This window comes from Elgaria multicarinata, chromosome 2, assembly GCF_023053635.1.
Source record: "Elgaria multicarinata webbii isolate HBS135686 ecotype San Diego chromosome 2, rElgMul1.1.pri, whole genome shotgun sequence".
Taxonomy (NCBI): domain Eukaryota; kingdom Metazoa; phylum Chordata; class Lepidosauria; order Squamata; family Anguidae; genus Elgaria; species Elgaria multicarinata.
In genome coordinates this window covers 180,355,253-180,381,405 of record NC_086172.1, presented here as the reverse complement: position 1 = coordinate 180,381,405, position 26,153 = coordinate 180,355,253, and the positions used below count along the sequence as shown (strand labels likewise).

Sequence of the window (26,153 nt, the reverse complement as noted above, 5' to 3'; positions counted from 1 at the left end):
TGGTTTTTATCCTGGTTGTGCTTTTTATACTGTATTTTGTATTTGTGCTTTTAACCTGTTGGTTGTTTTATTGTGGTTTTAATTTTTGTGAACCGCCCAGAGCGCTTCGGCTATTGGGCGGTATAGAAATGTAATAAATACATAAATAAATAATATTTTTGCAGAATAAAAATAGGCACAGTTGTACTGAGCTTCAGCTGCCATCAAATATGGACAATTGTATTTTAAAGCAAGCGGTTACACTTGTGACACTGGTGCAGCCGCCAAGACTTACCTCAAACGTGTGATCTAATCTGTACACGGAGACAGAATTCATTGCACTGACAATCTCTAGCACACCATTAAAATTATTCAAGTCTTGGAAAACCTGCAGGATTTCTATAATCCTGCTTAATACGGCCACTCGCTCTTCAAAGTTCTCAGTTTCCACTATACACCTAAATTTACAAAAGGAAGGGGGAGGATGGAGAGAAGCAGAATACGTTCTTACATTCTTTAAAGTTTGTCACATTTGTATCTTGTGATATATAGGAGGATTATGCACCCCTTATTGTCATGATGAATGGTTAGCCCAAGGTTGAGTGACTTCCCTAAGGCCACCTAATGACTTTCACTGCCAAGCAGTAACTTGAATTCGGGTCACTCTGGTTCCACTCCAGTTTCTATCTATTATTCCATACTGATTCAGTATGATGCACTGGGTTTATAATTCTGCAAAAAACCACCCTAGAACATAATGAAGATTAGATCTGCTGTCCCAAAGGACGTACCTGGCAGTTTCATACACATACTTTAAAAAAGATGTTTTACCCAAAAGCTATTTTCAATTCCTCATAGTTTAAAATGTAATTTGAGAACATGACTAGAAAGCTGTTTAAAAGGAACTGGAGAAAAGGTGTGCATAAACCCCACCCAAAACTTCTTTTAATAGAAGGTACCTCAAAGGCCATCTAGTCCAACCCTCTGCAGGTATAAGAAATTCACTACGACAACATCCCTGACTGGTGGCTATCCAGCCTCTACTTAAAAGCCTCTACTGAAGTGGGGGAAAGAATTAACAAACCACTTTCATAAGGACACCTGATGAGAGGGCAATTGGAAAAAGAATAATCAGGAACAAACATGGATTGGTTGCACCGTTCATCATGTTTTATTACTCTAGATTATTTCATAATGAAAACAGTGATGGAAATAAGAACCGTAGAAATGCTTTGAAAGACTATAATCAGATTAATCTGGAAAAAGCAAGGTCCCCACAATACTGGTGAGTTCCACTTGAGCACCAATTTTGCGGTGGTGCCTCTTATACCCTCTTGCGAAGGGTTTGTGCTTAACAACTAGTGAGAATATTTAAAATCCATTTCATGGATTCCAAAGTTAGGACTTGTATGGATGATGTCATTATATATTTTAGTCAGCTGGTGGCACAGGACTGTGTTACACCTGGATAGTGAGGACTATTTTGTTCTTGCTTGTGAGAGACAATGAAGTTCTTGACTATCTTCTTTACCGGTGTGTCCTCTAAGCCTTTTATGACTAGAGCAACCCCTCAGCTGATAAGTGATGCCTGCTTGATTTGGAACGTCTAGTCCTTTTTGGTTTAAATACACCACTTACTTTTCAAACCAAAGCGTAAGATTTGTTGTATGCCGAATCATTTTTAGTAGATTTGGAGAGTTAATTTCTTTATCTTCTTTTGTCCAAACACTCCCAACAAGTTCAGATGGCTGGACAGCCCTGGGGGAGGAAAGGGAAGAAAAACATGTGATGCAGGAAGTTGAGGGAGAGTCCAGGCTTTAATACCATACAGGTGATACCTGACAACCTAGAGATGTGATACTGTGGTCTTATGGTCAGTTACTGCGGGCTGTTGCTTGTGGGTTTCCTGTCAACAACTGGTCGGCCACTGTGTGAACAGAGTGCTGGATTAGATGGACCCTTGGTCTGATCCCGCAACGCTCTTATGTTATCCCAATTCTTCTAAATTTGAGCTCTGTTGATGCCATCATTCCAGATCTTTTCTCTTTTTTTATGGCAATAAAAGCCTCTTTTGTATAATATCATTTATACAAGAAAAATAATATCTATGGAATGGAACAATAAACTCCAGCGGAGTGCTAGATTTTTTTGACGTTTCTTTTAATCCTTTCAGAAATGCCAATTGTTTGAGCGCTTAATTATAAACTGATACATAGGCGATGCAATGAGCATGAAACAGCACTCCAAAACAAAACAACCAAGGTTTTATTTTAATTTATCAACTAGAAGCACTATCATCGGTCGTTGGTTTTGCTTTGTAGGGCTTAATTATAATAATATTTAACATTTATGTAGTCATTTAGAATGATCAAAGCACTTGGCAAATATCTTCTCAGTAATCTTGAAGGTGGCTCAGTACTTATCCCACATTTTGGTGGTAGGCACAGAGATGTCCAACCAGGGATTTCCCGGATCATATGGGACATATGAAGCTGCAGCTGCCTTAAACTTAATTAGACCACTGGTCTACTTAGCTCAGGCATGGGCAATTGCAGGAGGTCTGGGGATGCACTCTGGGGGGGAAAACATGGCACTTTGCCACTAAAATTCAGTGGCAAACTGCTACCAAGCTTTAAAATTGTTGTAAACCGCCCAGAGAGCTTCGGCTGTGGGGCGGTATATAAATGTAATTAATTAATTAATTAATTAATTAAATAAAAGCACTTGCAAACTAAATCTGACCCTTTTAGTACTTGGTAACATTAAAACCGTCTTTTTACTTGGTAACATTAAAACCGTCTTCAATTTCCCCACCCACCGCACCAAATCTGACAGCATATCAGTGGGGTATACACCAAGTCTGTCTACTCTAACTGATAGCAACTCTCAAAATTTTTAGGCAGGATTTTTTCCCAGTCCTCCTACCCAAGATCCTTTCTACTGGAAAGATCAGGGATTGAACTCCCACAAAGTATGTGATCTACCATCAAGGTCCTCCCCTACCCAGCCGAGCTCAAGGTTGACCACTCAGTGTCTCAGCCACTATGCAACAATAGCTCATTGCACCCTACTGGTGCGTAACATAAATAATAGACAGGTGCTGATATGTGCACACTCGGCATATGCTGACAGTCATCAGACTGCTCTATACCATTCAAAATGATTTTGCACGATGAATCAAAGTGAGGAGCACTTTGTAGTTCAAATTAGGAGACGCAGGTAATCAGCACCCAACAAAACAATAGTTTACCTGTAGAGATCAGATTCCAGGAGGGTCAGCTGCCGGGCGATCTCTATGGGATGCAGTGTCATGAGGTCAAAGGTCTCAAACTGGCGGCTAAGGTGCCACTCAATTGGGGGCGGAAGGCTCTCAAAAGTTATGTTGTGGCTAACGCCGTTTGCGTGCGCTTGCTTTTTCCTCCTGATAATCTTGGCAATGGATTCTACCCACTTCTTCATCGATTTGCCTGGAAGAAATTTCAACCTTTTAGAATTGGGGGGGGGGGGGGACTGCACAAAAATGCTCGTTGGATTTGGAGCGGGGGGAGGGCACGGCCATCTTGGAGGACTGAATTGGATTCGGCCCTCCTAGCCTGAGGCTCCGAACCGTGTCGTATACATTAAGTTATGAAGGAAAATATGCTGATGTTATGTAACCAACTCTGCAGAATAAGCTCAAGAAAAACTCTTTAAATATATGAATGCAAGCTAAAGAGCTACTTCTTTAGGCACACCATCACCTTTCGGAGATTGATTCCTACGCCGCTATACCTTCACGTAGGAAAATGGTATGCGCGTCCTCACATCTGGCAAATGCACACACATTGGCTGGCTGGCTGAATGAAAACATGACGACGTACACAGTTTTCCTACAAAGGCATTGCGCCTGGGTAGGAATAAAGTTGCGTGTGAAATATTAGTACTGTAAATAGTTAAAATGTGTACTTTTCTGGAAGAAGCAAAACAAAGATCCAAAGAGATTCAGATCATGGCTGTGCGCAGTGCAATGCTTTTCCTTTTGTAAAACAGAAAGTGAATTAGAAAGGAAATCGACATTTCAGATGGCTTTGTACTACTTATAAATACCATTTCAGAATCATAGAACAGTAGAGTTGGAAGGGGCCTACAAGGCCATTTAGTCCAACCCCCTGCTCAATGCAGGAATCCACCCTAAAGCATCCCTGACAGATGGTTGTCCAGCTGCTTCTTGAATGCTTCTAGTGTGGGAGAGACCACAACCTCCCTAGGTAACTGGTTCCATTGTCGTACTGCTCTAACAGTCAGGAAGTTGTTCCTGATGTTTCTTCTCAAGCATGAGTAAGCACAGCCCAAGAAGAACTTTCAAGATTTCATAGAAAGTGAAATGTGAGAAATCGGGCAATAACCTACAAGCCAACTGAGGTGGAGCATTTGGGTTCAAACAAACTTAGCATGACTAATTTGAGCCACCTACCTCTCACAGTGGAAATAAAGGTTTCCAGTTTATCAAGTAGCTCCTGATCTCTCTCAAAGTCATAAAAATGGTGTTCCACCCAGTGCCGAAACACATTTAATACCCTGGGGGTAGAAAGAGAGAGATGAAGGGAGAAATTCCATCATTCCAACCAACAATAAAGCAAGCGGAGTGGAGGATAGCATTTCCTGATTTTTGAAATACGGATAATCTTGCAAGCTATAAAATTATTTCCTCGATTTAAAAAGTCCTTACTACGCCTGATTCCCAAGGCTACACCGTTTGTCTTTCACAGAGGAAGTGAGACCATCATTTTTACACCAATTTTGGTGAAGGTTTCTGTCTCTCCCACAATGCCACAATAAATTTTCCAGTATTTTATGCACTCGTCTCTAGAGCCTCAGACAGTTTTTAGCGACTTTCCAGATAATCAATTTATAGAGATTTCCAACTTCCTTCAAAGTTATAATTCTAGTGTAGAAATATCCCATTAACCCAGCTCTGGATTACTTATATATAGTTTCTCGGAAATGCAACATTTCTCCAAGACCACCTCCTAATATGACTGCAATTTGAAACGTCCTGGTTGGACTACTCAATAGTGGGTAATATGGATTTCCTTTTCTATTATTATTATTATTATTATTATTATTATTATTATTATTAACAATATTTATATACCGCTCCCCACTGAAAATCTTGGAGCAATGTACAAGATAAAATGAAAATAAAAACAGAATAAAACACTTTCATTCTTTTAAATGGCCAAACAGCATGGCATGGCATTCCCCCAACCCACCTAGTTGCAAATCATCTGTTGGAGTTTTACTAGTACTTGGTGTAACTCCACTTTCCCTACCAGCAACCCTGTGGGCTGGTGGAAACCATGGGAACTGGTTTCATACAATAATGGGATGGGACAGGGAGACGAATCATAGAATCGCAGAGTTGGAAGGGGCCTACAAGGCCATCGAGTCCAACCCCCTGCTCAATGCAGGAATCCACCCTAATTGCAAACTTCCGGGTTGTGCCTCTAGCCCGCAAGGACCCCTGCTCCCTGAAAAGAAAAACCAGTAACTTATAAAACAAGACCTAGGATTTATTTCACAAAGGAGGGGGAGGGGGTGGGAAAGCAAAACATTCAAATGAATTAACGATATAAAGTAAGTCTCTGAACAATAAAATGGAGAGAAGGGATTCCAATAGCTTTATGGTTCACAAAAACCTGTCTCTAGCTGCGCAGTCCAGGACTCAGAAGTAACTGTAGCCCTCAGTTATTGAAAGTTGGTTGTCAAGCATCTGTGGACTGATAACTGCGTGTGTGTTGTGGGGGAGGTCTTGCATTGTCTCGCCTGCAGTAATCCTACCCTGCGTTCTCTCACCTGACGTTACAGCTGGAGCTTGAAAAAGAAGAGGAAGCACAAACCTGAGTTGCACTGGCTGGACATATTCCTTGCGAAATCTTTTAAGGTCTGCACTGATTGGCTGTTCTCCTTTCTCTACCGCCAGTCTATCCGCTTCTGTTGGCTCAGGATCTGGGATTTCAAATCTAGTAATAAAAAGAAGTTGAAACACGAATTACAGTAGATCCAGAATACAATTAAAGGAGAATTACCTTAAAGCACATTTTGGTCCATCATTGGGACAGGGGAAAGTTAATATGCCAGCATTGTGTAGTAACTGAAGACAGATTTACACTATTGGTTTTAGGGCACTAAATTCTCTAAACTGCAAAAAAGCCTGTTATTTATTAATTCCATCCTAACACTAATAATCCACTTTTTGCATCAAGCAAATACTTTTTCAACAGCAAAAGTTAGTAAGGAATTCCTGTCTCTTTTCACACAGCTGTGGAAGAGATTCCACTTCCTCAAGATCCCAACAGTCACTTTGTCCTGTTGGATCCCGCTTTATAGATCATTCAGCTCTGAGAGACATACTGAAGGTACCATCTTTAGCTTAAAAGACCAGAACTGACGTCTTAATGCACGCATAATCAGCAGGTTTTATGTGTTGTACAAATGGACTGCAGTTCCCAATGTGACATTAAACGTTATGAAACAGAACATTTGAGGAATCATTATCCTCCTGCCCCCAAAAAACTGGTTATGAGTATACAATGCTATACTTTGACGGATCATTTCTACAGTTGTTAGATAAAAATGATTAAACAGTATGGGTAGTTTCCAACACTGGAAGTCTGCCAGCGCTTGTTAAGAATGTGCTTGAGAGAACCATCACTAGCCAAGCAGGACGCTAGTGCCTTCTAGATCAAACCCTGAAAGTAGGGCTTCCAGAAGACTTCCAGAAGTGGAAGTCCGTTCTGCAAACTCTGCTGACTTGTTGTGTTCTGGAAAGACTAGTTTCAGCCGCTAGAGTTAATTCCCACTAGCACAGCCTTCCTCAACCTGGGGCACTCCAGATGTGTTGGACTGCAACTCCCAGAATGCCCCAGCCACTGGGGCATTCTGGGAGTTGCAGTCCAACACATCTGGAGCGCCCCAGGTTGAGGAAGGCTGCACTAGCATAAGGACAGCTTTGGATATTGCCCTAGAACTGCTGTTCCGCTTTGGAACGGGAGAGTCTCTTTTCAAATCCCACTGCATCTTCTCCTTAGAGCCTGCTATCGTATATCGTTGTACACTGCCTTGATGGCTTTTTAGCAGATAAACAGGAAATCTATATAAAAATACGGTAATGTAAGGTCTATTACTCAAGATCTACCAGATCGATCTTGCTCATTTTTGTTTTAAGCTGAAGCTTGAGCAGTGTAGGCGTGCGGGAAAATGTGTAAGTCTGGAAAAGGTTCACAGCTCGAGCTATAACAGCAATTAATTTTCTCCACACGAAAAAGGCAGGGTGTCCCCTCCGCTAGCAGGACGATGGACGAACCTGCACGGCCAATCGGTGGGGCGTGAAGGCGGGCTCCTGGTGCAGCAATGCGGTTAGGCTGTCACTGCCAACAGGGAAGGGGACAGAGGTGTCCAATCAGGGTTCACGATAGAGGGGTTGAGGCCACGCCACGTGCACACCTCACTATGTAGCGGTCAAATTTACCCGTCTGTGGTGAGGGGAATGACGGGCGAAAAAGGGGAAACCAGCAGGTCCACTCATTGCAACAAGGGCTTTACACTAGTAACAATAAGAATAACATCTGTACCCCTGTCTTGTGTGGCATTTTGCTGCTGTAGTGAAATATCTCTTCTCAGCTTGTTATTATTATTATTATTATTATTATTTATTTATATAGCACCATCAATGTACATGGTGCTGTACAGAGTAAAACAGTAAATAGCAAGACCCTGCCACATAGGCTTACAATCTAATAAAATCATAGTAAAACAATAAGGAGGGGAAGAGAATGCAAACAGGTACAGGGTAGGGTAAGCAGGCACAGGGTAGGGTAAAACTAACAGTAGAAAGTAACAGCAGAAGTCTGCACAACATCAAGTTTTAAAAGCTTTAGGAAAAAGAAAAGTTTTTAGTTGAGCTTTAAAAGCTGCGGTTGAACTTGTAGTTCTCAAATGTTCTGGAAGAGCGTTCCAGGCGTAAGGGGCAGCAGAAGAAAATGGACGAAGCCGAGCAAGGGAAGTAGAGGCCCTTGGGCAGGCGAGAAACATGGCATCAGAGGAGCGAAGAGCACGAGCGGGGCAATAGTGTGAGATGAGAGAGGAGAGATAGGAAGGAGCTAGACCGTGAAAAGCTTTGAAGGTTAACAGGAGAAGTTTATATTGGATTCTGAAGTGAATTGGAAGCCAATGAAGAGATTTCAGAAGCGGAGTAACATGGTCGGAGCGGCGAGCCAAGAAGATGATCTTTGCGGCAGAGTGGTGAACAGAAACCAACGGACTGATGTGAGAAGAAGGAAGGCCAGAGAGAAGAAGGTTGCAGTAGTCCAACCGTGAAATAACCAGCGCATGAACAAGCGTCTTGGCGGAAGAGACAGACAAAAATGATCGAATCCTGGCAATATTATACAGGAAAAATCGACAAGATTTAGCTACTGCCTCAATATGAGGAATAAAGGAGAGCGAGGAGTCGAAGATAAAGCCAAGGCTACGAGCTTCCTTGACCGGAGTAAGCGTTACATCATTGACAGTAAGAGAGAATGAGAGATGAGGAGAAGGTTTAGGAGGAAGCTCGGATGAGCCTTAACACTTCTGATACAATTGCTTCTTAACAGCCTGTCTCAGAAAACCACATTAAAAAACTTGGTGGGGTTCCAGCAACCCCCTCTCTTCCCTTCCCTCTCATTTGTAAGTCTTTCTTCATAGGCAGGAAGTTTTATAAACCTAACTGAAAAACTAAGATCCAAACGTGTTCAACAAAACCGAGTTGATCACAGGCCAAATTTTGCCTTTCCCTTCTTTCCACTATTTTATTTTTTTGCAAGAGCGAAAAAAAACAACAACCTTCAGTAGCCTGATTTCTTCAATACATATTCAATTTTCAGTATGTCCAAAGTGTTTTAGCATTGTATTGACAGACCACACAAGCCTTTGAAAAAGCATTATTTAATCAAGCACTTAAGGGACTCTGGTGAACAGAAAAGAATTTGGAAAATCCTTTAGAATAGACTGCTCCAAATTGAATGTGCCAATATTTAAACTTATTGCAAACACCTCCAAAATGGCCATTTCATACTGTAAATGTAACAGCAAAATCTCTCTATATAAAACGCTTAGGTATGTTTCCGAACAGGCTTCAGCTGATACAGGTTGCTAAGCAACAGTAACAACGTGCAACATCAGCTGATACAGGTTGCTAAGCCCTTCACCCGACTCCTCTGCTTTCCAACGTAATCCTACCCCCGTTTCTGCCTCTTCGCTCCCCCCGCCACGAAGAGCGCATCGCCATGGTCCGGAGCATGAGCGAGGTACAGCCGGGGCCCTTGGTGGCCAGGTGGGAGGCTGCTTGCCTGCTGTGAGCCCAGGCCCCGGCCTAATCTCATGCGAGCTGGGCGGGCGGCCTAAGGCTGACAGGAACCCCGGGGAGAGGGGGACACCTGCTCCCCCTCCCCCCGACTTCCCTGCCCCCTAGGTCTGCCAGACGGCGCAGTATCAGCGGCCTCCAAGCAGCCCCCGCCCCCGCGATGATATTTAATTAATAAACTTTAAGATATGCTACAACGGCGTACATTACGCCGGGTACAGCTAGTTAATCATAAAATGATTGGGCAGGTTTCTACTTACCGTTCTATCAACAAACCTAGGAGTTCTTGCGGCTTACAAAAGGAGCGGTACGTGGTAAGAAAAGTACGTACAAAATTGGGATCTAGAAAGGCAAACAGGAATAAGATTAACACAGTCCCAAATTAAAGATCTCTTAACTACATTTCAATTAACAACTGTTCCTTTCCCATAAGCCAGCAATGCAAGGAAAGTTGTTATACATCCGACAGATAGGGAAACCAGATACCTGCATACATGTGGTAGGTCAGCCTTTCAATGAGCTTCACCACAGTTCCGCCTTTGATAATGGGAATTCCATTCCTGCTCTGAAGGTTGTCCTCAAAAACGATGTTTTCCTCGGAGTCTTCCACTGCGAAGTGATAGACGCTTGGACTGGGGAGCCGCAGGGGCTGCTCATTCTCTTCCCGCAGCAGCACCGCGTCCAACATCCGGTCTAGGGTGCTGCGATACTGGAGGGAAATCAGTGCCGCCATCCAGTTGTTCTTTTCTTCGGCGGACTTGGCTGCAAAGATGAAGCTGTTCTCATCCTTAGGGACCAATTCAAACGCATTCTTGTATTCACACGTGTCGTCTTTATCAATTATATGGACTTTCCTCATTATGATTCTTTCCTTGAGTCGGTACTCTGCGTTGCTGTAGCCTGGGAGCCGGGACTGCCCATGGTTCGCTTTGCAGCTGATCATTAAGCCATCGAAGAGAAATACGTGCCGTTCATGTTTGGCTCCGACTCTGGCCAACGTCCCTTCTATTATGAATTCATTGCAGCACTGACCAATATCTTTGCCTTCCCAGCCGTCTATGTTTTTCTGGATCTCATTCATTTTTTTAATGGCCAGGTGCTTGCTTCTCACTTGCCGGTTGTAGAACCAAAACACCGGTTCCCTAAAACACATACTATATTAGATCAGATTCTTTCCAATACTGGGAGTTATCAGCAGGAAAAATTATCACGGTTTAAATTGGGCTATGTGCTTTGATTTAAATATACCTCTTGCCAAGCTAACCACCGCAAAGACAATTTTAAAAAGAACATCAAAGTAAAACCAAGGAACCACATCCAACCCAGACTGACAGAGGCATCACTGATATTGCACATTGGCTATACAGCCTGGTTTGACACTGAATGTATGCTTGATAAGTTCAAGTTCCCACTTGGGTACATAAACTTGATGTGTACATTTACAAAATGTTTGTTTTTTAAATCATAGAATCATAGAATAGCAGAGTTGGAAGGGGCCTACTAGGCCATCGAGTCCAACCCCCCCCTGCTCAATGCAGGAATCCACCCTAAAGCATCCCTGACAGATGGTTGTCCAGCTGCCTCTTGAAGGCCTCTAGTGGGGGAGAGCCCACAACTTCCCTAGGGAACTGATTCCATTGTCGTACTGCTCTAACAGTCAGGAAGTTTTTCCTGATGTCCAGCCGGAATCTGGCTTCCTTTAACTTGAGCCCGTTATTCCGTGTCCTGCACTCTGGGAGGATCGAGAAGAGATCCTGGCCCTCCTCTGTGGGACAACCGTTTAAGTATTTGAAGAGTGCTATCATGTCTCCCCCTCAATCTTCTCTTCTCCAGGCTAAACATGCCCAGTTCTTTCAGTCTCTCTTCATAGGGCTTTGATACATTAGGCAAGTTCATAGGTCACAGACACAACTCCCTCGATGCAATCTACCTTCCCCTCCAAATGCGCCCTACTTGCTACTGTTCCTTAAGGCCTCACCCGCTTCCCAGTCCACCCTAGGGCTAATTTTCTTACCCAGGGCGGCGTCTAGGTGAGTGTTTGTTATATATACGTTCCATGCTACACTGGAGATTCAGGAGAGCTGTGATGGCTTGTTTCAAGCATTCGCAGTCTTCTTCGTCTTCACTACATTCTTGCAATTGCTGAAAGGGCAAAGACATTCAAGTTCATCAAGCCTGAGCTATCGTTGAGGGGGGAAACATTTATATAAATATTTCAGTAACAAATAATGAAAATCCAAACTGCGTAAGATTTTGCAAGATAACCATTCCAAGCCACTGAATAACCACTGAATAAAACGAGCGCTTTTTAACCATCTATGTATACCACTCGGTCATCATTGCTCTAGTCTATATATCAGAAAGGGCAAGTGACTAAGAATGATTAGCGTGATCATGAAAATCAAGGCTATACATATTGCAGGCAATGGCATGACAGTCCTACAAGCGTCAAATTTGTCTTCTTGCTCCCTATCTGGCATTAGTTTCTCTTCTCTGCCTTCTACATCCATTGCCCACTGCTCAGGCAGGACTTTTCCTGCCTCTTATCTGCTCTACAGATTTAAAGAGATAATTAACAGTTCCATCTGAATGCTGTTCATGTACTTATTCTGTCTATTTTTTAAAAAATAAATTGCATACTTGCGTACCCTAAATTCTGGTTTGTTGTCTCTTTACTCTTTTCCCCATCTGGGGGTTGGGGCTTAATGCCAGCCATAGAGCACTGTGACTTTTGGTTAAAGGTCTCAACACACACATACATATGCATTACTATACATTTGTAGACAAGGACATGTGATAATATATACTTTTCCATTCCCACCCACCCCAAATTACAACTTTAAACACAGAAGCAGACCATATTATATGAAATAAACATCTGCAGATTTGTTTACTTTTGATTAACATATTCAGATCTCAGAGCTTGGCTTTTCTCATCCTGCATTTTAAAATTCCAAGACTGTAGTTTTATAAAGGACGACTGAATTTTAGGAGAAAGATGATAGCTGAGCTTCATAAAGGCCCATGCAATTTTGCTCCATTTCAAGCTTCTAATATATTGTTTCTTGCTTTCTAAAATCCTAGACTATTTCGGGTAAACGGCTAGAACAGCCTTCCTCAACCTGGAGCGCTCCAGATGTGTTGGACTACAACTCCCAGAATGCCCCAGCCAGCTGGCTGGGGCATTCTGGGAGTTGTAGTCCAACACATCTGGAGCGCCCCAGGTTGAGGAAGGCTGGTCTAGAACAACTCTGCCATCTCCAATTCCTTCCTTTCACGCAGCACACTCGTGGCTAAATGTGTCTGCATTTTCTGCAATCCAGCCCCCTTTTTTGAAATGAAAGGATTAGTGGGCTCAACCATACTTGCATAGCCCCCATGTCACTAGTTATACCATCTCGGGAGTTGTGGGGGATGGACACATGGGCCCATTGTCCCAGTGCATGTACAGCCTTGCCAGATGGTAAATGTGTAAACCAACTCTAAAAGACTTTTGTAAACACATACAAAAGAGCTTCAGCTATGGGGCAGTATATAAACATAATAAATAAATAAATCATTTGAAGAAAGGTGGAAGGAATTAGATGTGTTTAACCTGGAGAAACAGCGTTGGTGGGGAGTGAGGTTATATGAGACTTTTAAATCATTCATAATTATCTCAGAAAGGATAATATTTCACCAAATTCCTCCAAAAACCGGAGGAGAAAGCAGGGTCACGAAAAAATGTGAAAGAGGAGCTCAGCAACAGAAGAAGCATAGTAGGATACCCTGTTTTATAGCAGGAGACTGGATAAAATCATACACTGGGTCTCATACAATTCTATGACAAAACGCTAAGCAGTTTTGACATGGAACATTCCTTGAACTAAAGTCACTAAACGTTGGGCATTCCAATGAATTATTCACTTCCTCCTGCACATATTACAAATCCATTTTCAATTACAGTATCTACTGAGAGGGAAACAAGATTTTACAAGCAATTGTAATGGTGAAAGTGAAAGCTTTTGAGTAAACCCAGGACTATAATTATAAGACTTTGGCTAGAAGCTGTCCATTCTCTTACGCTTCACATTTATTTATTTATTTATTTATTTATTGCATTTCTGTACTGCCCGATAGCCAAGGGTCTCCAAAAATTAAAACCATGAAGTATAAAACAAGCAACAGTGTAAAAACACAGTATAACAGTACAATATAAAAGCCTAACCAGGATAAAACCGAGCAGCAATGCAGAGATTTATATAGGTTTAAAACAGCAAAGTTAAAAGACTAAGATGATAAACTGTTAAAATACTGGGAAAATTAAAGAAGTTTTCACCTGGCGTCAAAAAGAATATAACGTAGGTGCCAGGCAAACCTCCACAGCCGGGGTGCCACAGCAGAGAAGGCCCTCCTCCTAGTAGCCACCTGCCTCACTTCCTTTGGAAGGGGTTCATGGAGAAGGGCCCCTGAAGATGATCTTAGGGTCTGGGCAGGTACATATGGGAGGAGGCGTTCCTTCAGATAACCTGGTCCCAAACCGTTTAGGGCTTTGAATGTTAAAACCAGCACTTTGAATCAGGCCCGGACCTGGACTGGCAGCCAATGAAGTTGTAAAAGGACTGGCGTGATGTGATCTCGCCGGCCAGTCTCTGTTAGTAAACGGGCTGCCCTGTTTTGTACCAGCTGAAGTTTCTGGACTGTTTTCAAAGGCAGCCCCATATAGAACACATTGCAGTAATCCAGACAAGAGGTTATAAGAGCTTTTATAACTGTAGCTAGGCTATCTCTATCCAGATAAGGGCGCAGTTGGTATATCAGCCTAAGCTGATAAAAGGTGCTCTTTGCCACTGAATTCACCTGTGCTTCAAGTGACAGTTCTGGATCCAAGAGCAAACCCAAACTACAGACCCGATCCTTTAAGGGGAGTGCAACCCCCTCCAGAAGAGGTTGAACATCGCCTAGCCAGACAGACGAGCCACCCGCTAACAGTACCTCCGTCTTGTCTGGATTGCGTCACAGTTTGTTGGCCCTCATCCAGTCCATTACCGGACCCAGGCATTGATTCAGAACAGCCACTGCCTCACCTGGGTTTGGTGAAAAGGAGAGGTAGAGCTGGGTGTCATCCGCGTATTGATGACACCTCAGCCCACATCTCTGGATAACCTCTCCCAATGGTTTCATGTAGATGTTATTCTTATTATATTCCTGTAGGACATGGCACTGGAATTTTAGCTTTTGGGGGAGGGGGGTGTTCTTCCGTGGTCCAAAGTTATGTCTGGAGCTGCCCCTTTCCAGCATGTAACTTCTCTGCTGAGGGAACTGCACTGGCTGCCTATTCGCTACCGGGCCAGGTTTAAGGTTCTTGTACTTGTGTACAAAGCCCTAAACTTGGAACCAGGATACCTGAGAGAGTGCCTTCTCGCCTACCAACCTGCCCGGTCACTGAGGTCATCCAAGGGCCTTCTCCTGATGGTTCCACATAGACCCATCCTCCGATTGGAGTCCACCAGGGGAAGAGCCTTCAGCGTGGTAGCCCCCCTCCTATGGAACCAACTTTGCATTCCTTCCGGCACCTTCTGAAAACATAATTATTCCAGGAAGCCTTTCCTTAGTGACCAGTTCACGGGTCACTGTACATTTTGCTTCTTTTAAAATCTATTTTAAGTTGTTTTATTCTGTTTTTATTTTATTTTATCTTGTACACCGCTCTGAAATTTTGAATGGGGAGCGGTATATAAATATTGTAAATAAATAAATAAATATGTCATGCTCTACAACCTACGAAGGAGCCATTCATGGGTTATGCAACAGGAGTGGAAGAGGTGGGCTTGCTGCCATCCCCACGCATGCACGACAACCCATCCCTTTAAAAACCAACGGGTCATCATTACGTGCAGACCAGGTCAGTAGTGAACATGCACTAAAGCTTGGCTCAGGAGTGGGGTGACTGGAGGGGTGAAGCGTTTTAAAAGTTTTCATTTAAAACTAAATTCTTGGAGCCCACTAATGTGTTTTAAAATGATAAAAGCAAGATCTCTGAACAGTTAAGTCATAACAGTTTGCAAAGCATTTTCTTACCTGTAATAATTCAAAGTAGTGCAAACAATGATAAACAGGAACCAACATGAGCCGTGGAAGGACGTACTGTACTGCTTCTTTAAAACCATCAGCGATTGACTGAATAAAACAAATAAGACTTATTTCAGAGGGTAGAAAAGAACTCAGTCGATTTTCATAATTGTATTAAGTTGTTTCCTGGTCTTTGGGAGAGGCTTAATGAATCTACCATGGTAGTAAAGCAAATCAGGGTGGCTTTCTGACCATCTAAACCAGCTCCCTGGCTTCCCTGCGTCCTAGAGAAAGAACACTTGAATCCAACTGCCAGTTGCTCTGGCACTGCAGAACCAAGACGAAGCATGACAAGCACCCTATCCATTACAACAGGGTTGGGGAACCAGTTTGAGTCCAGGAACCAAACTGCCCTCCCCCAGATTCCCCCATGGGCCAAATGAGTCCCCCTGTCCCCGTCTCTGTGCCCCGCAAGTCAACAGGTACCTAGCGGAAGCACCAGCTGGAGCCTGGGTTAGGGAGCCGGCTTCGTTCTACCTGGGCTTTCATAGAATGATAGAATAGCAGAGTTGGAAGGGGCCTACAAGGCCATCGAGTCCAACCCCCTGCTCAGTGCAGGAATCCACCCTACAGCATCCCTGACAGATGGTTTTCCAGCTGCCTCTTGAAGGCCTCTAGTGTGGGGGAGCCCACAACCTCCCTAGGTCACTGGTTCCATTGTCGTACTGCTCTAACAGTCAGGAAGGGAAAGTAGGTAGAGAAACCCGGGCGGAGCGAAACCCACAAGGCACCAGCTTTACTCCTCCATCGCCTTCCCCTGTGGCTCAGTCCTTCTCCAGACCTCCCTCTCCACAATGGACCAGAGGTTCCCCATCCCTGCATCAGACATAGAAATATGGGAAGCCGCCTTATACGGCGTCAGACCATCAGTCCATCTCGCTCAGTATTGTCAACACGGACTGGCAGCAATGGCTCTCCAGGGTTTCAGGCAGGATTTCTCCAGCCCTAACTGGAGATGTCTGGACTTGAACCTGGGACCTTCTGCATGCAAAACATGTGTCCTACCACTGAGCCAAAGTCCCTCCACTCAGTGGACTAAGGGCTGGGGTGAGTGAGTGAGTGCATTCTGGGTTTTTTTGTATTACAATTTATCATAAACTGCCTTGAGAATAATTTGACTGAAAGACAGGAAGGATATACTACATAAATAAATACACACACTCCTACCTGGAAGTGTAGGGCAACAGCAGGTTTGGCCATCAAGTTATTAAAACGCTCGTGATATTGGGGTGAAAGGATATCCTGAGACAAGGTCTCATATGGGTCAAAGGCTTGTTCCTAGGAAAAGAAAGTAAAGATTCCAAGGTAAAACACACATTATCTGGAGAAAATGCCAACTACACAGGGGACGGAGTATAATAATTCTCCTTATATGTGGGCAATGAAACACCACTTTGCCTATTTTGCTTAGTGTCTCTTGAAGGCTCACCTGGGTTGGATAAAGTCAACATTACTTAACGATGTGAAAGTCTTTAAAAAAAAAAAGCATCCAAGTCAGGTAGAATAACATGCAAGATGGATAAACCTCTTTAACAAATAGGGATATTGTCCAAGCACAATTGGATAATGTAAAAAAGTTGTCCATGATTTGCACAGGACACATATAACTTCAAGGCATTACAGCTCCTTCATCATTTGTTAATTATACAGATGATGGTTGAGAACTTCCAGCTTACATATGCTCAATTCAGCCATAATGGGAAATTATGCTTCGGAGACTGGGAATGTCGCTGTAACTCACGTGCCTCTCTACTCCGACTTTATGCAAGTATTCTCCCAGCTATTTCATGATTTCATAAACCATAGTTTGCAAAGATGTCTACACTTGCAAACCATGCTTAGCACTAAGCTCAAACTACTGTTGGAACACACTAACCATAGTTTGAAGGAAAGTCACTAAATTGTAGATTTTCTAAACTGAATGTCATTGATAAGGTTAGCGAAAACTAAGAAGCGGGGGAAGAAACTTGTGTGAGAGAGGGTATTCTCAACCACTAAACTTCTGAACGGAGTCACTGACCCTGTTCAGCTGACACATTAAGCCACAGTGGTTAAGCATTTTGAGCTAAACATTACGGCTTAGTGTGCCATGAGAACCACTTCTAACCATGGTGGCTACATAACCACGGTTTAAACATACTCACTACACATTTGCTGCAAAAAAGTTAGCGGCCTAAACACGGCTTAGCGTGTCGCCTGAACAGGTCCATAGTCTATTTTATCAAGACTTACTTTAGTAAACTAGGGAAAGGAAGAGGAATCATGACCAAAAATTGCATGTTCTCCTCTTACTATTAATCAGTGCGTCAGAAACAAAAACAAAAAAACCTCAATTACCTAGAGAAGCAGCAGGCAAACCGTTTAATCAATGACTTTTCTATGGGTGTATTTTTATTTATTTATTAATTAAAACATGTGTATCCTGCCCTATTATCTCTGGGATCTCAGGGCAGCATACAGATAAAATCAGAATAATATCAACATAAATAATTTACACAGCTAAAAATGTATTAAATCGTTAACAAATTAAAACCAGTAATTTTTTTAAAGCAATAAAACAATTAAAATCTATTTAAACTATGTGTAACCATGGAGAATTTAGCCCTTGAAGGCTTTGAAAAAACCCATGTTTTAACTTGGCGCTGAAATGAAGCCAGTGTCAGCGCCAGTCAGGCCTCCAAGGGGAGGGCATTCCACAAGCAGGGTGTCACAACAGAGAAAGCCCTCTTCCATGTCCCACCATAATGTATGTCTCGCCTTGGTGGAACGCAGATAAATGTGACAAAAAGAGGTCATTACAGAATAAGGCCCATTATCTGGACACATCACCAATGCCTTCATTATGGAAAGAAGTCCAGGATGTATCCAGTTAATCTACCACAACATATAATTTACTATATTTCTTTTTATTATTATTATTTTACTATATTTCTTAAATTCAAACAAACACTGAAGGAGCTGACAGTTAACAGTTTGGAGTCTTTCCAAGTAAGAGGATTTTAAGGCTTACATATTACATTTTTCAAGCACATACCCGCAATTATATATCCATTTATGTCTCGTGAAATAGGCAAAGGCACCTGTATTTAATGGGCGAAAAGCTTATGTTATTGTGTGTGCGTGGATCCTCCATTGCAGAAGAAACACATTCTAATGCGGCAGGAGCTTCGAAGTCGCCACACGCACCAGCATAACAGGCTGAATAGCTTTGCCAACTCACCTCTGCGAGATCCTCAAAACAGCTGCCAGCCAAGGGGTGAGGACTGCTTTCATCTGTCATTTCCACTGTGTCTTCAATTAATCCCAGGAGCTTCACTGTCAATTCATGGATATCTGAGATGTTGCTAAATATCATGTCGATGTCCTGAGGAAAAGAGAACCCACTGAAATGTGTGCATGTCATTCTCTACTTCCATTTAAACATTCAGCTGTTTGAGTCAAAAACTGTGCGGGGATTTCAACTAAATGGAGAGGAGATTGAGGGAAACATCGTAGGTCATTTCAGACTGTAAGAGTACCGTGCAACTCACAGCATTTTAATAGCCTGCTATGTGCAGTATCCATGTCTGCCCATGCATCAGCGGGACCAACCACTAACGCAATGGAGTGCTAGCGATCTTAAAAGCAACCAGAAACGAGCAGAAACACTTGTTTCCAGGATTGGGCAGTTCAGCAGAGAGTGCAGAGGGGAATTCTGCTGACCCACCCCAATCTGGGAACAAGCATTTCCACTTGTTTCCGGGGTTACTTTATGAACCGCTTTCTTTTGTGTGAGAGGTGGATCCTGTTTGCGCAACAGTTCAAGTGGGGGCACAGTAGGAGCACTGGATACCGCCTATACGACTATCCCACAGAATACCTTTCTCCATGAGGCCCCAGTTCATTATGAACTGAAGATGTGTCCTTGGCCATAGCTAGACGGGGCAAAATCTTGGGGTGATCCCCGGGATTGTCCCTGTGCGTCCACATGACACACAGGGATCCCGGGATCAGGGAGGGATGAGCCTTCCCTTGCCACGGGATCTCACCCTACCCTTTGAGCCGTTTTTTCCGCGGTCCCAGGCTGAGCCCGAGCTGTGGCTGGGCGTCACAGTTTGTCCCGGTCCCTCGCGAGGAGCCATGCAGAGCTCCTCAGGAGCACTCCACCCATCGGGGGTGGGGTAAGGGGAGCGCACGAGCGCTCATACGCATCTTCCCCTTTAAAAAAAAATTGGTGGGCGCGACGCCTCTCCTCTGAAGCCGTCACGCGCTGCGTGTAAACAGAGTGGGGATCTCGTGATAAAAGCATTGCGAGATCTTCGCTCCTCAGGAGCACTGCACCCATCGGGGGTGGGGTAGGGGGAGCGCACGAGCGCTCATACGCATCTTCTCCTTTAAAAAAAATTGGTGGGCGCGACGCCTCTCCTCTGAAGCCGTCACGCGCTGCGTGTAAACAGAGTGGGGATCTCGTGATAAAAGCATTGCGAGATCTTCACCCCTCCGTCACAGACTAACAGATAGGTCTAGCTAAGGGCCTTGTTTCATATACCACTTCCTTTTTTAAGTGGAAAAAAAACCCAATTTCGTAGTAGAAATTAGGGATATATAGATTTTGTTAAATCTCTTCCAGTTGTGTTTCGCGGACTGTTGGGTATCTTTGGTTCCATTGTCCAGTCTCTGATGGAATTGGATTTATTTATTTTTTGAGGAGTATATGAGGATTTCATTCCTGTTTGCAAAGGCACCTTATGCTTGGGTTTCAATTGTGGCTTTTAAACATAAATTTTTCTCTACTAGTTTTTACTGTTGTATCAGAATGACATAAGCTGCTGTGGGTCACTGGAGAAAGGAAGGATTCCTTTTTTAAAATGTTATTTTTAAAACCATTTCTTTCAAGAGGCAAACCAGGTGGCTTCTTCAAGACCCAAGGCATTGCTCTTAGGTCTACATGAGAAGGTCCGCACTCACATTCATTTACTGGCAGATCATGAGTTCTGAGGCTTAGCTTGTCCTAACTCAATTTTCTCCTCCTTAAAAACTGTATACTCCGAATAAGAAGTCTGGAGGAAAATGTTTTCCACTTTATCAGTTTTGCTAATCGTAGCTCAAAGTGCACATGGGTTTCAACACAGAACAGTTAGATGTAAGACTGACTTACATTAGGTGCAAACAACTTTCTGTTAGACAGGAAAGCTTCTCGGAATACTTTTATGATCAGATTCAGCTCCCGTAAATACTGCCTTTCATCTGCAATTTCAGTCCTGACAAGATCATAATAGTTGAGTTCACCAGAAGAAGAGGGTTCATCTTCACAGAGAGAAACCAAGCCAATGTCATCCTGATCAAACATATCCATCAATACCTAAGAAAGACACATTTTATACATGATCAAATGTCCCCTTATTAAAAACCACCGAATTGATAACCTGATTGATAACCACCGAATTCAACACTGTTTTGGCTAAGTTAATATTTTGTGGGGTGTGGGGGAAAGATTTCACAATAGCTTTGGGGTAGATTCTGGTTTAGTGCTTACAACTGAATGAAATGGGATGATTTCTAAAATCATGGCAAGATGCCAATTATTAAGCAGTAACAAAATATGAATAATAATCCAAACACGTAATTAATCTGGATGCGTATGAAGTGCTTGTATTAGCCCTGAATTCCCATGGCACCTTACCTTATCAGCACACATTGATACTTTAATATCTTGCTGGGAGATCTCAAAGTGCCGTATATTGAAAACATAATTGCCAGCCAGTTTTAAGATGTCAGCAGAGATATATTCCAGAACAGCCACAATGTAAAGAGACACGTGATAATCTATTTTATAACCAAGAACCTCCTGAAAGTTAACACAAAAAGAATGTGCATAAAATTACATGTGTTCTGCTTTCATATGTGCAAAGGCAGACAGGTGGATGGGGGAAAAGATGACAGTGGCACAGATTCGGAGTATGTATTTAAAAGGAGCAGGGTCCAAGCATGAACGCTGTCCTAAAGAAATAGCAGCCACTGATATTGCAGAACAGCCACTGCCTGCTCAGGAAGGGGATATTGCAGCCCTTTAGCCTCTGCATGTAGGACAGAGAGTTTCATGGCCTTTCCATCCCTTCCAACATCCTTTTTCCCCGTTTCACTTTTTCTCTCAAAACATGGGGCAGGTTTTTTTGTTTGTTTGTTTGTTGTGAAACCACTGAGCAAGAGGGAAGCCTATTTATAAATATTGCAACTGGAGCTGATTGTGCTTCCTCATTGAGGAATAGACATATTAACAGTGCATTTCTATGCATGTCTATTGGGAATTAAATCCCATGGCGTTTAATGGGACTTACATCCGGGTAAGTGTGCATAGGATTGCAGCCAGTTGGTAGCCCTTTGTGAAACATACCTTTAACAAAGGATGAATTTTGTCCACAGGCAGCAAGAGAGGGTTTCTTCGCTTTCGCTTTTCGATAGCGGACTGGGCGTCTGCAATTGCCCACTTGTCAATTGGGTGAGGAAAGGTCTTTTGAACTCGGTCCTGCGAAAGGGAGTTGAAAACAGTTGCCACACTCTCAAAGAAAACACACACACGCTATTTCTTTCAATGGCCACAACAGTGTTGGATTTATTTCTTTGAGGCAGTACCCTTCCCCTCCAAACAGCTTTTAGTTCCCACTGCCTGTTCTTCTCTCAAATTGCTTTTCAAAACTCTTTCCTGCGTTTTTCCTGCTTGAGTGGGAAGCAGCACAGTGCAGTGAACTGAGCACATCATGAGAGGTCAAGAAAATGCATACTGCCCATCACAGACCTTCCACAGGTTCATTTGTGACAGCAAAAAAGCAGTTTCTCCAATATGTTTCATCCCAGCACAGTTATTAAATACAGCACGTTGAACACAAAGGTTTACAGTTAATTCTCCAAGCAAAGAAGCTCTCAAATGCTACACCCTCCCATTACTCTCTTTACGCTCACGGTAGCCGATAGCGTATACCTCGCAATGCTGATTAATATGCTGCTGACATAGAAGGCTACTGCTGCCCTGCTCTTAAAACCCTGGGGCTGGAACTGCACTGCACAACCATGAGTTGTAATATCTGCACTAGCGTGAGTTTTGGTATCTATTTTATTTGTTTAGGGAAACAGAACACTCTCTCCAGCAGGCTTGCTCTGGCCATGATTCAGCTTAAATGACAGTAGAGGTTTTCCAGTTCCTCTTTCTTCGACCAGCATTGTTTTGTGAGGAAACACCTGTTTTTTTTCCTTTACATGTATTACCATTCATACCTCTACATCTTGAAAAGTCCGTGGCTGCGCAATGCATAGCTTGTTTAGCAGCTGAAGGATCAGCTCCTCGATGTAGTAGAGGGAATCTTCCTTGGCTGAAAGGTTGGGATGGACTTGCTGTTGAACCTAAACAAATATTGTTGTTTATTTTATTCAAGTAGAAGACAGACTGACAACACAGAGATACTGACAACACAGTCTTTGTCATCATTTCAAGAGCCATTTCTTCTGCATACCCCCAAATAAAACATGAGAACTGAATGCTTACGTAAAGGGACATAGACAAACTTTTACTCAGTTAACTAAAAGCCTAATCCCACCTCCTTCCTTATCTCTGTCTAAAGCCCTAATTTGTGAAAGTGATGCAGAAATGCTACTAAAGAATTGCACATCATTCAGCAAGTATGTTTAACAGGGAACTTTTCACTATTTTCCTTGTTCTAAAAAACAGGAATGAATTCAGCAATTTCCTCTTTTAGATATATTTATTTATAATTTTAATCTACCCAATAACCAGCGTTCTCAGGGGAAATTACAAAACAGCTAAAAGACTAAAATGCCATACAAACAGCTATAAATATAAAAATAAAACATGAATATTCAAAAGAATAAAACACAGTACAAAACAAACAACACAGGAATAGAAAAACAGCCATAAAAATATAGAACTAAATCTATAAAAGAATGGTCCTTGCATGGCACTGAAAAACTAACAATGCAGGCACCAGGCAAATCTTGGGGGAGGGCATTCTATAAGTGGCGTGCCACCACTGAGAAGGCCTTCTCTCTTGTAGCGTGGGCTCCCATAGGAGGGCCTCCAAAGACGACCGAAGGATCCGAGCAAGTACATATCTGTGGAGACACAGGGAATCTAGAGGTCCAACAAAGCAGGTCTGTTTAAACACACACTGGCCAGAGCATAGAGTTCTTATCTTGAAAGCTCTCACATTAGAACAAAAAGAAGAGTTGTTGTTTTTCTGAGAAACTCTTGAAGCAGGGATGGGTAACGTGTGCCCTCAACTTCAGAAGATGTTGGACTGCAGCTCCCATCATCCCACACCTTCGGCTATGCTGTTTCCAAATGGGAACTGCAGTCCAACAAAATCTGGGGGGACGGGACGGACATGTTCCCCATCCCTGTCTTAAAGCAATCAGCCCTGATCTTTCCTTCAAACACACCATTGGGGAGAACACAACAGCAATTTAGATGATGAACGTAAGATACATAACCCAAAATTGTTCACAATTGGAAGTCAGGTTACTATCTACTACTCTAACAACTTCAATGACATCCACGTCTTCCTTAAGTTGTTAACTTCTTCCTTTCCCCCAGGACATGCTACTGATTTGTATTTCGTGCTGGGAAAGTGTATTGTGCCTCTCCCATGCTCCCTTATTTGCATGGTTTCCCCTTGATGAACTTCTCCGCCCATCTGTAGTCTTGCCATCTGCTTAGTACTAAGCTTGTGCAGCTATTAGATTTTAGGGTTCAGGAATGAAAGGCTCTGCATGGGGTACGTTTTTCCCTGGTGTGAGCAGATTCCAATGTAATATTTAACTGTTTGATAGGTTAAAAATAAGTTAGCACATAGTTAATGTAGGCTTAAGAGAAAGCAAAACTGAGGAACTGAACTGGAAACTTCTCATATATCTGAAGAGGAAGAACTGAAACACCTCAGGGTCTGTTATTAGTTAAATTGTACCTGCACCTTGTAAATATTTTGATAAATCAGCTTATCCTTTTGGTCTACTCTTTGATGGAGTAATCCTATGCAAGCTTACTCAGAAGTAGAAGTTCAATGGACTTTACTCTCAGGTAAGTGGGCATAAAACTGCAGCCTTAAAACTGCAGACCTATATGGCACTTCATGCTTGTAAAAAGCCAATTCATCCACAAAAACTAGTAAAGCTACTTCTTGAGCTATTTTAGCCTAGAAGAAATAAAAGGTGCAATTTGGCTTTTAGTTGCATGTGTGTAAAACTGCCTAGAGAGCTTCAGCTATTGGGTGGTGTAGAAATGCAATAAAAAAATGAACTTCACAGCCCCCACTTTCATGTTTAAAAATGCTGTGTGATATTTGATAATGACAAACAATTAATGGGTCAATGTGATCTGTGCACTTCTCTGCTGAGAAGGGTCTTATGTCACCCCAAATGTTGTGCCTCCTGAGAAAGAGCAGGTATAAGTTCGAAGCTGAGGCAAAGGCACTGCAGCTGTGTGTGTGACAAAAGGAAACACAACCTTCTGTTTCTTGAGCTTTCTACCAAGAAAGAAATTATTTCAGCTGGCACAAGGCTAACAGGTCGCTACTAAACCTCTCCACAAGATGGGCTGAGGACACATGATGCTTACTGTTAAAGCTAATCATGTCTCAGTCTGATGAGTGCCTGGTTTAGAGATTTCCTGGGAGCCTCGCATCACCTACTTTGAAATACCCAAGGGAAAAGCAGGATGTAAGTGTTACTTTAAAAATCCATCTACAAGTGTAAATTAAAGCTCAACTCTACAATATTCAACACAGTGGCTGAGTTCAGGCAACACGCTAATCAACTGGGGTGGGTGGGTAATAGGAACAGAATTGGAAACAACCGTTGATTAGCATGTCGTCTGAACTCAGCCAGTGTGTTTCCCCCTCAAGTAACTATACAACAAAACACAGATGGAGGAGTCAGACATGCCCAGCAACTACAGGTGGCAACTTATTTGGAAATTATACGGATTAATTTTTAATGACATTTTCATAGAATCATAGAATAGCAGAGTTGGAAGGGGCCTACAAGGCCATTGAGTCCAACCCTCTGCTCAATGCAGGAATCCACCCTAAAGCATCCCTGACAGATGGTTGTCCAGCTGCCTCTTGAAGGCCTCTAGGGTGGGAGAGCCCACAACCTCCCTAGGTCACTGGTTCCATTGTCGTACTGCTCTAACAGTCAGGAAGTTTTTCCTGATGTCCAGCAGGAATCAGGCTTCCTGTCACTTGAGCCCATTATTCCGTGTCCTGCACTCTGGGAGGATAGAGAAGAGATCCTGGCCCTCCACTTTCTTAAACACCTGCTGATTTATTTTGAACGCATCTTTAATGATGTACTAAACGTCCCCCCATCTTCTACTCTGCCTGTCACACACACTTTTACAGTCCTACAAATAGCTGTAGCTGTCACAATATCTCTTGCCTATATAACTCACCTTTTAAACGGAAAGTAGCAACATATTATTAGTAGTATCCAACTGGTTCCCAGCACTAATGACACCGCTTGCACAATGTACCAAACATCTGCCAATGCAATGGGAAAAAGTGGTACTTTGCTACTGAAATTCAGTGGCTTGGTAGCAAAAAAGGGGCAGTTTTTCTTTAAAATAAAGTTCAGAAGAAGCACATCCTTTGTTGTGGGCGGGGGGAAGCTTTTTGCTTCTACTCTACCACTT

The 26,153-nt window shown here is 42.9% G+C and overlaps 1 protein-coding gene across 1 annotated transcript in view; it reads right to left on the bottom strand.

Annotated features, from left to right (window-relative positions):
* Positions 1–26,153, bottom strand: part of SOS2 (SOS Ras/Rho guanine nucleotide exchange factor 2) — a 44,371-nt gene that overhangs the window by 14,316 nt on the left and 3,902 nt on the right. Inside the window, exons 2-16 of the mRNA XM_063118240.1 lie at positions 22,727–22,852; positions 21,849–21,980; positions 21,138–21,302; positions 20,613–20,816; positions 18,696–18,839; positions 16,643–16,753; positions 15,425–15,523; positions 11,379–11,506; positions 9,851–10,506; positions 9,625–9,706; positions 5,859–5,981; positions 4,433–4,536; positions 3,230–3,446; positions 1,618–1,737; positions 275–437 (exon numbers count right to left, since the gene is read on the bottom strand). Of these exons, the coding sequence (XP_062974310.1) occupies positions 275–437; positions 1,618–1,737; positions 3,230–3,446; positions 4,433–4,536; positions 5,859–5,981; positions 9,625–9,706; positions 9,851–10,506; positions 11,379–11,506; positions 15,425–15,523; positions 16,643–16,753; positions 18,696–18,839; positions 20,613–20,816; positions 21,138–21,302; positions 21,849–21,980; positions 22,727–22,852 (2,574 nt within the window). The remainder of the gene's footprint in view (positions 1–274; positions 438–1,617; positions 1,738–3,229; positions 3,447–4,432; positions 4,537–5,858; positions 5,982–9,624; positions 9,707–9,850; positions 10,507–11,378; positions 11,507–15,424; positions 15,524–16,642; positions 16,754–18,695; positions 18,840–20,612; positions 20,817–21,137; positions 21,303–21,848; positions 21,981–22,726; positions 22,853–26,153) is intronic.